This window comes from Podarcis pityusensis (assembly GCF_964106645.2).
Source record: "Podarcis pityusensis genome assembly, chromosome: 3".
NCBI lineage: Eukaryota > Metazoa > Chordata > Lepidosauria > Squamata > Lacertidae > Podarcis > Podarcis pityusensis.
The window spans coordinates 50,280,342-50,293,733 of NC_138026.1; the positions used below are offsets into that span (position 1 = coordinate 50,280,342).

Below are 13,392 nucleotides of genomic sequence, written 5' to 3' on the forward strand. Positions count from 1 at the left end.
AGGGAAATTCTGCATATGTTGCTGAAAGGGAACATGGACCTGCAGTTACCATTTTCAATAGCACCATGGATTGGGGAGTAGCATTTGGTTTGGTCTTAATTCCATGCAGCTCAAAGAGCACATAAGCTTAGGTCTACGGATCCATTCTAATCATTCTGATGGATTCTAATCAACCAAAACTTTAATCACCAATTATAATCCTGAATTGCTTGTTTCTCATTCCCTCTGTTTTTGGTTCAAGTCTTTATTTGCTTGCGCAAATGTAGCCAATATGGAACCACACACACACAAGAGAGTAAACCCAAACTCCACATAAGTACCAAAAATCTGTAGGAAAGAACCATAATTGTGGAAAGTGGTAGGGGGTGTCAAAACAGTCCAATGATGACTCAGTGTGCATGGAGTCCACCCCGTGGATGTTTGATAGATGAATGTTGTTGCATGTCAGGGTGGCCTCAACTCTGCAGACAGGGATTTGCCAGCTAGCTGGCAGAGGGCATATTTCTACCTGCATGTTGCAAGGTCCAGCCCAATAAGTGGTGTTCCTCTACCTAAGCATCAGACTGTTGGTTTGTGGACTCGGATGACACAGGGCGGTTCCATAAGGCTTCATACACCTGAATCAGAATCCCTCCCAATAACCTTTTGCTTTGTTAGGGGGTTGATTCTGGTGGCCCCATAGCAGAGGTGACCACAACAAGGCCATGCAGTCTGGAGAAGCTTGCTGCTGCAAGCGCCTGAAACAAAACATAACCTGCCGTCTCACCTATGCAGTTGATCTCTTCTTTCCCCCTCTTCTTTAAAAGAAAGAAAGAAATCATTTCCTCTTTTAAGCAAAGGGATTATTTACTGCAAATCCGAAAGCAATAAATACACCATGACCAATTCCGCAAAGAGGCTCACAGCCAAAGGATCTCCCCTCCTCGTTATGTCGTTAGAGAACTGTAGCCGATTTAATTAAACGTGCTGACTGCTGATCCGCAGCAAGATCTGCGGCGCCTGGGGTAAAAACATCCCCTTGACATGCACGCGAAACAATGCCGCCAACCCTTTACATCCCCCCATCGACTGATGGGATTGAACGGGAGGGTCTCTCTCCAGACTCCCCTCCTCCTTTCCGCGCGGACACCCCCCTATCGAAGCGATGTAAAGCCCCCCAAAGCAGCCCCCTTCCCTGGGAGAGGTTAATAAGCTCTTGTTCTACTGACAGAGCCTCTGATTGGGTTTAAAGTTCGAGTTTAGTAATCTCTTAAAGATCAGGGGCTCGGATAATGGCTCTCTTTGACTAGGTCCTTTTTATCGTTTGGGGGCTGAGAAGATGGGGGGGCAACTTAGGACGAGCCGGTGTGTGTGTGTGTGTGTGTGTGTGTGTGTGTAAAAGAGGGACTGCTGTAGATCTGGGTAAGAGCCCCCCACCCTCTGAGCAGAAGGGTCTACTTTGGTCCCCTGTGGAATCAAGAGGCAGAATTGGGACCACAGCTTCCACTTACTGACTGTCTGAGGGCATCCTGCAGAATTGCTTGATCCCGGGGTCCCAAATAAGGAGCTTCCTTTAAGAGGCTGGTGTTAGTTCAATGAAGTTTTCTGAAATCGTGGTGGCGCTGGGGTTACCTGCTAGGAAAGGTTTGTGTTCTGGAATAAGAATTCATTGTGTATCTTACGATGGATTGTTAAATCTATTGTTTTAACCATTCGCTTTGGTTGCATTATAATAAACCTTTGGGGTTCAAAAGATAAAAGAGGGGGGATAAATATCCAAGTTTGCATAAAGTACATTAAAAAACTTTCTCATCCAAATGAAATAAATCTCAAGTACAGTGGTTTGTGGAAATGGGATCAGATCTGTTGCCCGTTGGTGTTCCGTTCTGTGGGGATGTCCAGTCTTTATGAATAAACTCTTCCCCCTGGGATATCAGAGATGGCTACCATTAGAACTCAGCCATAGCAGGAGATGGGGGCTCGGGGTGGGACGCGCGATTAAGGCCACCTGTTTAGAGCGAAGACTCCGCGTTTCGGATTGGCTGCTTGTTCCAGATTGGGATGAGATGGGGAACTTTAATCAGATCATACGGACTAGTCCAGGCGTAGGCAAACCTCGGCCCTCCAGATGTTTCGGACTACAATTCCCATCATCCCTGACCACTGGTCCTGTTAGCTAGGGATGATGGGAATTGTAGTCCCAAACATCTGGAGGGCCGGAGTTTGCCTATGTCTGGACTAGTCACTTGGGGAGATTTTGCCTGCTGCTGTGTCCTGATGGCTCAGTTCACCATTTACTGGGTAAGTCGCTTGAACGAAAGAAGCATTTCTAGCGGGTGGGAGAATCCTTTCTTCGGCTACTGCAGTGACCTGATAGTCGTAAAGTGGGGGGCGGGGGGAGAGCATTGCTTGCGGTGCGTAATTCCTCTAAGAGGACATGTGTAGACTGGAAGATCTTTGGACATGCAGCATCGCTATCATTCTAAGCCAGCCTCCTTCAACCTGTTGCCCCTCAGCCCAGATGATCCGGACTCCAACTCCCATCAGCCCCAGCCAGCACGGCCAATGGACAGAGATCTTACGGTAGTTGTCGAGCAACATCCGGAGAGCACCAGCTAAGGGGGATGCTGTGCTGGGCAAACCAGATCACAGTCGTGCTCACATAATCGTGCTTCAGTCTTGGGAACCAGCTATGCACACATAAGTATATAGACAGATGCCCAGACACACCTGCACGCACTTCTGTTTTGAACGCCTGCCCCTGAAGAACAGCCGGGGAAGCCACTGGCTGGGGCGGGGCGCACTTGCTTTTGGCATAGGAAAGGTCCCCTACAAATGGTCTGGTTCAGTTTTCCATGTTCCTTAGGAATCCTGCGTAACCTAGTGAAGTACTTCGAGGGCGGGCAGATGATCCAATCACAGCCCTGACTAAAGGGAGACCCTTATTTTCCGAGTGTTCCCATCACTCCTTACAACAGCCTTAACCCGTAGGCCGACAGCATCAGCAGCGCCCACGTGGCTGCGCAGCAAACGCTGAAGACCTCGCAGGAGCTGCCTTGGCGTTGGGGCCCAGGGCGAATTGCAGGCCGAGCTTCACCACCGGGAGGGGACTTTCCCGCCCCAAAACTCAGGACGAGGAGGAACCGCAGGACCACCACCACCTGAGCATCATCCTCCAGGCTTCAGAAGCTGGTGGGGCCCGATCCACCACGCACGTTTCTGTAGCAAAGAAAAAAGAGCCACTTCTGTTTCCTACAATGGCTTTCTTCAAGGGAGTGCGCGTAGGATGGAAGCTTGGAAGAGCTCTCGAGATCGGGAGCAAAATGGAATGGGAGGGGAGTTAGAAGCAACCCCCCCCCATCGCCGCTCCCCTTGATCCCCCCAACCTGGCCGAAGAGGCTGGAGCCTCGCGTACAGGCCATCTCTCGCCCCCTGGACTCTGAAGCGCGCCCCCGCCTGGCCGGGAGGGACGCTTTCCTTGGAGAAAGTCCCGAGGGAGGCTGGTTGACCAGGCTCTCCATTAACAAGTCAACCATCCCGCTGAGGAGGGGAATCGGATTGTAGGAGAAAAGATCCCTTTTTAAAAAAAAACAAACTTTTAAAAAAATATGTATTTATTATTTGTTTGTTTATTTTTGCATCCAAGGCTGGTAAGGAGCGAGAGAGAGAGAGAGAGAAACGCTCCGGACTCGCCTTTTCCAAACTCCTGTGCAGAAGCCGCTGGGAGGTTCACTAATAGCATTAGAATTTAACACCCCCCTCCCTCCCACCCAGCTGACGTCACGCACATCGGCCAGAACTGGCTTGCTGTGAAGGTGGTTGGAGGGAGGGGGGGCGAGATGGGGGAAGAGGAGGGACGGAGGCGAGAGGAGCCCCCTCCCCCTCCCGGCGGGCTGCCTGTCAGCGCTCCCGGGGGATATGATAGGCGCTTCAGGCTGGAGGCTCAAAGCACAAAGTCAGCCCGTGTGGTGAACTTCTGGAAACCTTTCACTTTTTTCCCTCTCTCCGCTCGGTGCCATTCACTTTCTGAGAACCAGACCCTGCCTCTTCTGACGTTGCCCCCCCCCCCCATCGCCGCCACCCCCGGTTCCTTTTTATGATTTGCCCGCCTCTGATCTCTGCCTCGGCGCCCTGAGCCGCGCAGCGCAGCTCCGCCGTCCTCCGCTCGCCGTGGGGCTCTTCATGCCGAGCCCCCCTTCTTCTCGCCAGCCCCACCGCGCCGCCGCCCCCTTCCTCGAACCCTCCGGAGGGACGACGACGACCAACTTCTCCTCCTCCTCCTCCTCCTGAAGAGCCACCGGCGTCCCCTTTCCCTTGGAAAAGAAGCAGCGAGCGAGCGAAGCCAAACTCTCTTCCCCCCCCCGCCCCGCGCCCCGTCAGCTCCTCCCGCCAAAAAAAGGAAAGTTTCCCCTCTCTCTGCCAGGCAGGACTGTCCTCTGAGGAAGCGGAGAAAGTGATTTCGGGAGGCGGGAGGCGGGCGAGGAGGAGATGCGTCGCTTTCGCCCGCGGGAGGAACCCTGAGGCAGCTGCCCCGAGGGAGCCGGAGGAGAAGCCGCAGCGCCCGCTCGCCGACTCCGGAAAAGAAGCCCCAGCCGGAGCCGCCGCCGCCGCCGCCGCCCCGAGGGACTCCGCCATGAGCAAGCCGGCGGGATCCACAAGTGGGTAACGCGCAGCGGGGGGGGGGCGCGGGGGGGGGCGGCGAGTGCCTTCGCAGCCACTGGGCCAGGCTGGGTCCCTCTCAGGCGGCGGGGCGGGGGGTGTCCTCTCGCTCCGAGTCTGGATCTTCCGCAAAGCGCGCTTCCCGGGAGCAAACCTACGCGGAGAGGCTTTCCTCGCAAGGGAGTCTGCGGAGGATCGCGCTGCGTGGCTTTGGGATTTTGGAGGTTGTTGTTTTTTCCGGGCCTGTAATGAACTTCAGATTTCCCCTTTCTTATCGCGGGGAGGGGGGGGCAAGGATGGGGCGCTGGTAGGTCGCGATCGAGTCAAATAGTTGCGCACGCGGGTCGCTTTCCCACGGCGGAGATCGCGATGCCGATCGACCTGCGCAACTTCCTTCTGCTGCTCTTAATCCGTTTTAGAAAGAGAAGGGAGAGCAGCCCGAAACTTCGGAGTTGAATGCCAAGGAGGAGGAGGGAGGGAGCCGTTCTCTGGAAAGAGGATTTGACGGGAATACTTTGCACACCATTTCCAGCCTTACCGAATAATCCTGCGAAAGGGAGAAGCAGAAACAACTTAAAAGTCACATTTCCCTTAATCCTAAATCCGGGTACACCTCATAACGGAGGGATTTCTTTCTTTAAGTCTGATTGACCGCTCGGGCTAGGAGTTGGCTTCAGACTCCAGAAATCCAAGAAGGGACTTTGGGGGTGGGTGCCCCCCCTCTTTTTTTGGTCGTAATATGCATAATAGGGTCAGTAACGTACACGATCTAGTTTGATGTAAGGCGACTGGTGGACCAGGTCATTTTAGGGCGAGAGCGTGGGGCCACGGTGACTTTTTTTTAGCAACATCAAAAATGCCTTTGGAGAAAAAGAAGCACGTGCGTGTAGAAATGTCTCCCCCCAAAAAGAGCGCATTTGAGCTCACGAATCGTCTCCCTTTATTTCTTCTCCATCCTCTTCTTCCTCCTCTTTTAGGGCGTTTGTTGCTTGCTGTAACTGCAGACTAACTTTATTCCGAATTATCTGGCATCGCTCGATATTGACTCGCCTTCGAAACTTTTCCCCAGAGAGCAAAGTATATAAGAGAAGATATTAAGAGAGTATATAAGAGAGGATGTGTGTGTGTGTGTGTGTGTGTGTGTGTGTGTGTGTACACACCACCATCATCACGGCAAAAAGAGAAAGTAAAGTTTTTTTCTGTATTTGAGGATCACCAAAATATAGTTTGGGTCTGGGAGAGGGGAGGTTAGCGGGATGGATCTGATAGCAAAATCCCTTTGGATCCATCTAGAGCAAACCTCTCCCGTCTGTTTTCCCGCAATCTTTGGAGGGGTCAGGGGACGGTACATCCGCGTTGCTCTTGCCAGGGGACGTGCAGACTGTTATCTAAAGAGAGGTGGAAATTATTCTCGGGCCAACTTTGTGAAATTATGGAGGCTATGGATAATTTACTCGAGAGTAGTTCTACTTTCAACGGAGCTTCCTCCAGGTCACCGTGCATGGAACTGCCGCCTTACAGCTCGATTCTTTATATCTGTTACCTTAGAATTTAGTCGCCAGGATCCAGTGCGCGTGTGTTCAAAGTTTTTGCAGCTTTTTGCCGCAGCCCCCTGAGCTTGGCCTTGTTGTTCCGCTAGTCCCTGGGGTTGAACCAAACTGCCTCGGGGAGATGGGATTCCCAAGTGTCCTCGTTACCTCACCTCCTTGGGACTCTGTCGCCTCTTACACTGAGGGCCATCACAGGTTCTTTCGGATAACTTTATCCCTAAGGAGAAATAAAGAATGTGGTGTAAACCTGGAAGGGATGTGTGTGTGTGTGTGTGTGTGTGTGTGTGAGAGAGAGAGAGAGAGAGAGAGAGAAATGTGTTAGGACACTCTTTCTTTCTTTCTTTCTTTCTTTTCTTTTCTTTTTAACTAAATGCGATTTCTGTGACCTGGGAATGAGATCCCTAGAGTGGGGTCGGGATGTTACTTCGAAGTAAGTTTCCTTCATTTCAAGGGGGCGAGACGGACTTCTCCTGCCCCGTCTCCCGCGGCTGCAGCCCGCCCGGGATAGCTTAAAAACAAAATTAACTTGGCATAACGGAATAAACGCCGCTGGAAGATTAGCTCGGGAGGAACTCCGTCCCGGCCAGTTTCCCTTTGCTGGCATCTTAACTTGCCATTGATCCGCCTTAAGGCTCCAGAAATGATCCAAACGCAACGTTTTTGCAGCTAGGAGGGTTTTATTACGTGGTCAGCGAGTTCTTTCCTCCAAACAAAAAAAACAAAACCGGACTGTGTTCACAATCCTAACTGAGATCAATAAACAAAAACCAAGCGCCGTTGGTTTGAATGACATTGGGTTGCTCTCTGACGCGACAGCCTTGATTTTAGGTGATTGGTCTCAATCTGCGGTTTGGGGGGGGGGGATTCAAATGGATTAAAAAATAATAATCAACCCAGAGACTTTAAGCTGCTCGGCTCTGTTTGGATCGTCCCCTGTTTATGAGTTGGGGAACATTTTCTAATTCGGGGTATGCGCAAACTTGGTTATTTATTCTGCAGGATAGAAGCTGTGGCTTCTCACGCCATTTCCTCCCTGGCGGACCCCTCCCCACTGATCCCTCTGGCCTTTACTCCCCCGCAGGACCTCGGCCCTGCCTTGAGGAGGACTGGGGCGATCTCCTGCGCCCCTTGGAGGGAGGGCGCCCCTCGCCAGGCCTTGGGCAGCCCGTCTAGTCCCGTGCCGTGGCGCAGAAGCGGCCGCGTCTCCTCCGGCCTTTGGCGCTGGCTCCGCTTTCCCTTCCGCCAGGCTGGAGTGATGTCAGATGTGATCTCTCTGCTTGGGTGGTAACAAGACCCCGTCGAGGAGTCCTCGCAAAGCAGCCTAACTTCTTTCAACAGCCTCTGATGGTAATTACAGTAATCGAAGCTGCCATATATCTTTAAGCAATTACGAGGCGCGCACACACACAAAAAAAAGTGCCCCCGCCCCGGACGCCCCGTCGAGGGATGTTCCAAACGGTTTCCCAGCGCCGCCCGAGCCGCGTTTGTCTTTCCCGTTAGACTTCTGGGGCCTTTAAACAGGGGTTAATCAGTTATCTGGTGACCTCGTGTCAAGTTAACGGGGTCCCTCGTTCGCCTGGCATCCTTCGGAATTTTATTCTCAGCACAGGAGCCATGGTTGCTGGAGGTGGGGGGAGGACACATTAATGGGCTGAGAGACTGACACCCACCCTCTCCAAATGCCATTAAAATGGTGGAGGGGGTAAGCGGAGGGCAGGGAGCCAAAGTTTGCAGCAGAAGAGGACGGTGGCGAAGGCGAGAAAAGAGGCACTGCCGAAGTTGAGACCCGCAGGGTTTCAATGGCGAGAGTTTTTAAGCTTCTCCTTTTGGAATTCGTAGGATTTAAACGCGCTGGATTGTGGCTGGATTGCCAACCCCCCCCCCCCCCGCCGCAATTATAGTAGGCTATTCTGTTGCCTATTTCGGTGTGCAAGGTTTAAGATAGCAATGGAAGGAGAATAAGGAAATTATAGAGACAGCGAATCTAATATCCAGCTTATCCTATCTCCTGTCTGAAGTGGGTGCCTGGTTGCCAAATAAGCAGGCATATTCAACGGGCACCAATACAATATAAGCACTTAAAATAGAGCAGAAACAAGAGGTCAGATATAGCTAGCTACGTTGGGCGTCGCAGAGAGGAGAAACAATACAAGAACAGATCAGAATCGATCCAGAATCTGGAGAGGGCGAGCGGATCCGGAGGTGTTTAGAGGAATCCTCCCGGGAATTAATTAAGGCCATTAGTTTTTCCGCAGGCCGCGGGAAGAAATTCCGTGGGCGTGTGTTTAATATAAACAAACTTAATGCAAATAAGGAATATACAATGTGGTGGAATACGTGGGGGTCCCAGTGAAATTAAAAGTTAAACTGTGGCTGAATTGGCTTGTCAAAATTGCATGCCTTTTCGGGGACGCTAAAACAGTTGTGCGTGTTCCGTTATTCTGTATTTGCCGCTGGAATATTTTGCCGCCCTCAATTTTCCTAGGCACTTTTACTCTGGATTAGGATAGCAGAGCGGCTTACTCCCAAGTAAACGAGCAAAGTTTTACCATCTTAACCCTGTGTGCGTGCGCGTGTGTGTAAAAATACACGTGGAAATAAATCCCTTTGAACTTAGAATAACTTTCTGCTCAGAGGAAATATTATTAGAAACCGGCTACAAGTATGTAATTGCACTTATCCTGCATTCAGCCCCTGAGGAGTAAATTGGGCTGCTCCGAAGTAAGAGCTATACATTTTTAAAATATTTAAATTTAGGAATTTAAACGTTTTTTTATTTATTCTAGATATACAACTAGGGGCTTTAATAGTTATACCTCAGGTACTCCTAAAAGAGCTATTTCAGATTTTCTAAAATAGTTATGACTCTCAGGGTCGTAACTATTTCCCTATTTTATTTCCCTTTTTCTTTTTCTTATTTTTTTTAAGCAAACCCCTAGAACCAAGGGGCTACGATTTGGGGAGTGGTATCTCCAGAAATACTAGGAAGTAAACTGGTTATTTACTTTACACTTAATATGATGTTTACCGCCCTCTGAATATATTTGCGACTAGATCCTCTGTTGGCTCAGAAGGAAATCCGATGGATTTCATCGCGACTGGAAGCCTGGTTAGACTATTTCAAGCCAGCGGCTCGCAGTTACAGGGACGGCTTTGGGTCGGACGCCTTGGGCGACAGAGCCACCAAAAGGACGCCCCCCGTTCTGGAGAAATGTCGCGCCCTCAAACTCGATCCTCTGAGGTTTTTTATTTGGAAGTGAGCTCAAGTATCCTCCCCCCCCCCCGTGCAGGGGGATCTCATCCTCGGTGGCGCGGCACCTCCCGCCTGCACTTCGACGTGAAGTCCTATCGCTCGGGCCTTTGAAATCGGTTTGTGGGGCAGAGACAGAGAGAGATGGGAAAGAGCGAGGCTGAGATGCGCGTCCTCTGTGCAAGTGCAAAAAAATAAAAAGCGAGGAGCGGGGGCAGAAGCCCAGAAGGCGAGTTTTGGATTTGCATAAGGAGTTGCGCGCGTTTTGTCCGATTAAGGAGCGGTGAAATCCAACGCCGGGGGATGGTACCATGGCATGTCCGATTTCCTTGCCTTTTCCCCTCTTTGAGAGTGGAAAGTCCAGCAGTGGCTGCCTGAAGGACGTGCGGGGGGGGGGCAGAGAGAGAGAGAGAGAGCCGGCCAAGAGCGGTGTGAGAGGCAGGGGAGGGGCGGGAGGAGGCGGGGGGGGAGTCGAGTGCTCTCCCCTGTGGCCATTGTCTGCAATGCGAATTCCCATGCTACTCTTTTTGACGGGTCACTGGTGACCCAATAGGCAGGTGGCAAGGAGGGCGTGTAATTACACAGCTCTAGAAGCCAAGCTTGGCTCGCCCGGCTCTCCTGGAGATCGCTTACCTTCCCGCTCCCCCCCCCCCCGCAAACCACCACCCACATTCACACAGCAGCCAAACTTCACTTTTCATCTCGAGGGGGAGGGCTGAAGATTCCTGAGCGTTGTCCTTTCCACGGACCTGTTGTGACTGATTCCCCCCACTTTCTCTCTTTCCCTCCTCCTCCTCCTCCTTGGAAGGATCCCTCCTCCCTCCCTCCTTCCCTCGCGCCCCCCTCTCTCCGCTTCCCAGCGCGCCCCACCACCTAATCCCCCTTCCTCCCGCCGGCCCCGCATATAGCAGCTGTCGGGTTTCATTTGGAGGAGAAGCGGGCCGCGGCTGGCAGCTTGCGCTGATTGGAGGCAGTCAAACGAGTTCTCCATAGGGGGAAATCATTAAGTTAACACGTTATCTAATGTCCCTATTGTCTGCCGGGGAGGCATTGTTTCAGGGCCCCGCCCCAAGCCCAGAAGCCAGGTCTCGGAGCAGCGCTCTCGCCGGCCTCGCTGCTCCAGAAAGCGGAAGAATCTGCTCGGAATTCCGTGCCCCCCCCCCCCCGACGACGCCATTCGGGCAACCAGCCATCCCAGACACACACACACAAACACACACACAGGTAGAGGCTGGAAGCCCCGTCTCCTTTTCCGAATATTCCTCTTGCTCTCTGCCCGCTCAGCTGCAAAAAGATGGTGTCTTGCACCTAAATCTTCCAAGTCCCTTCGACTTCATTGCGCCCCATCTTAAGAGGCTTACAGCTTTCAGGCTGCCCTCCCTGCAAACATATGCCTGCCCACTCACAAGGGAGCCCCACTGAGTTCAATGGGACTTACTGCCAGGTAAGTGGGGATTGGACTGCAAGCCTAACTTGGAGGCAAGCCCTCTGCCGTGCGAAGGCCGCACACCTCTGCTCTACACCTGGGAAGTAAGCCACCTTGAACAGAGCAGGTCTTTCCTCTGGGTTGCAAATGTATGGGACCCGGCACGAATCCGATCCGAAGTCCTCCTCATGTTTTACAATGCCATTATTATTTTATTGTAACAAATACATTTGCTCCAGAGCATGGGCGTAGCCATAGGAGTGAAAGGGGGACAGCTGCCCCCACCAAATCAAGCAAATAAATAAAAAATACTTAATTAACTGACCAATTGCGTCGTAGATAATTCGGTTCGCCCCCCCCCCACAAAACCGCCCCCCTCTAAAATAGGTCCAGGCTACGACCATGCAACCCTCTTAGGCGCAACGCAATCCTTTGAATGCCTTAGCTGTTTGCAGAGTGTATTAGCCCGCAGTACGTAGGATTGCAGTCTCCGTGGGGCCTCCCGTTGTGGCGGGGCTGGAAGGGGCTGCAGCTTCAGAGATGAAACTGCCGCTGGGACATTCCCAAACTTTTCCTCGAGAACTACCCGTTGACCTTTGAAATGCTGCTCTCACTTTTGAACAGCCCGGTCCTAAGCGCCTTGAATTTTGCTGGCAAGTTCCAGAAGCTGTAACGTAGCTTTGCCCACAATCGCAGGCTGACAGCTAAACTTTATCCCAATGGCATTTGCAAGGAGGGCGTGGGGTCCTCGGAAACGCCCCGGATGAAACGATGGTGGGCTGAGATGATCGACCAGTAGATGCTGGTGCTTGCGGATATCAGCTTTGAGCCTGTTCCTTTTAGTCAGGTGAGGACGCGGTTACTTGAGAGTAAGGACCGTTGGCATCAGTAGGACTTTCTGGCTGAGAAAGTTTAAGAGTGTGGGGTAAGAAGAGAACTGGGGTGTATTATTAGGTGAGGGTTCTTCTGCGACACAGAACATTAAGGCATAACTCACCTAATGCGAAGTTCCCGTTTCCTTAGTCTGGGTTTGTAAAGCACCGGCTGCGCACCACAGGATGGCGCAGCGCAATCCTAAAAGTGTTTACTTAGCAGTTTCCCCCAGAGTATGACTGGGCTTTGCCCTAGTCATCGGACAAGCCTCTGCCTGCTTTCTCGTAAGCAAACCCCATTCGTTCCCTTAGGACTTAACACCTGACAGGTTTAGGTTTGAGCCTCATGTCTTTAGGAATGTGCCCTTAATCGAAATAAAACCTGGTTGATTTTAAGAGCTGTTCCACAGTGGCTGCCTCCGAGAAGGTGGTAGATTCTCCTCCTTTACCAGGTTTCAGTAAGAGCGGATTGGACACTCGATGCTCTTTCGGGTTCCCTCCAGCTCAGGATTAAATGTCATTACTGTACTTCCAACCAGAGCTAAAAGAAGGCTGTACTCCCAAGCAAGTTTACTTGGAAGAAAATCCCCTAGGCTTCAATCTTGCTTCTGAGTAAACATCGATAGACTGAACTATAAATTTGTTTAGTGTAGTAGCGGCGTATTGGATTAAGGGCTGGGGAGACACCAATTCAAATCCCCACTTAGCCATGAAGCTTCATGAGCGACCTTCTTGCTAATCGCTATCTTTCAGACTAACCCACCTCGAAGGGTTGTTGTTACAAAAATGGAGTGGGGAAAAGAAACTATGCACACTGAGCTCCTGGAAGTTAAGGCAGCAGAGAAATGTAAGGCATAAATAAAATCCATGCTTGTTTGAACAAGGAGTAAGCCAGTGGAACTATTTCCTAGTCACTTGGGGATCCTGTACACATTTGCCCGGAAGTCCTGCTGAAATCATTATTGCTTTATTCCCAGCTAACGTGCAGAGGCTGGGGATGCAGGAGAGCTTAGGGTAGCAACACTAAGGAAGTACAAGCTTCTGTTTCCAGAGGGGAAGTGAGGACTTCATGGTCTTGTAGAGGGTGGTTGTCTTTGGATAGGCAAAGGCTTCTTACTTCACTTCCTCCACAATGTGATATGTCAACCCTGCTGCGTTTGAGGGTCCTCCTCCTGCTGAATGAGACTCTGGACTTCTGCCCCCAAAGTCCTGCCTGAGTGTACCACCGTCTAATTCCCGCCTCCTCCAGCCAGAATTTCTGCTGCTACTCCTGTAACATGGCAGGAGAGGACTTGTAGATGCTGGCCTCCTGATCAAAGCAAATGCAGCCAGAAATAAGTCCCTGAAAAGCTGGGTGCAGACAGTGGTGCAACAAGTTAATTTTATACTCTGGGCTTAATGTTGTTTTTTTAAAAAGGAGCATGTGTGTTACTTTAGTTGTGAAGCCCACAATTAACAGTGATTTTCTCACCACTACTATCAACCTCCTGGCCATTCCATGTTTTACAATTGCTTCTACAATCCTAATATGTAGGACGGCTTTATTTAATTATTTATTTTATTTTATTTACTGGTCACTTTCTTTTTTACCAAAGTAACTCTAAGTTACTTACAGTACAAAACAAACAAATATATTAAAGTCAGGTTAAAATGAAA

At 51.1% G+C, this 13,392-nt stretch overlaps 1 protein-coding gene across 3 annotated transcripts in view; it reads left to right on the top strand.

Moving 5' to 3' along the window:
• Positions 1–3,886: 3,886 nt before the first annotated feature.
• NR2E1 (nuclear receptor subfamily 2 group E member 1) overlaps positions 3,887–13,392 on the top strand; it is a 29,235-nt gene continuing 19,729 nt past the window's right edge. For 2 of the 3 annotated variants that reach the window (XM_080998831.1, XM_080998833.1), the window contains exon 1: positions 12,541–12,583. In XM_080998831.1, coding sequence (XP_080854957.1) covers positions 12,544–12,583 — 40 coding nt within the window. In that variant the 5' untranslated portion in view covers positions 12,541–12,543. Of the gene's footprint in view, positions 4,638–12,540; positions 12,584–13,392 lie in introns of those variants that run through there. The other variant, XM_080998832.1, reaches the window with a different exon arrangement.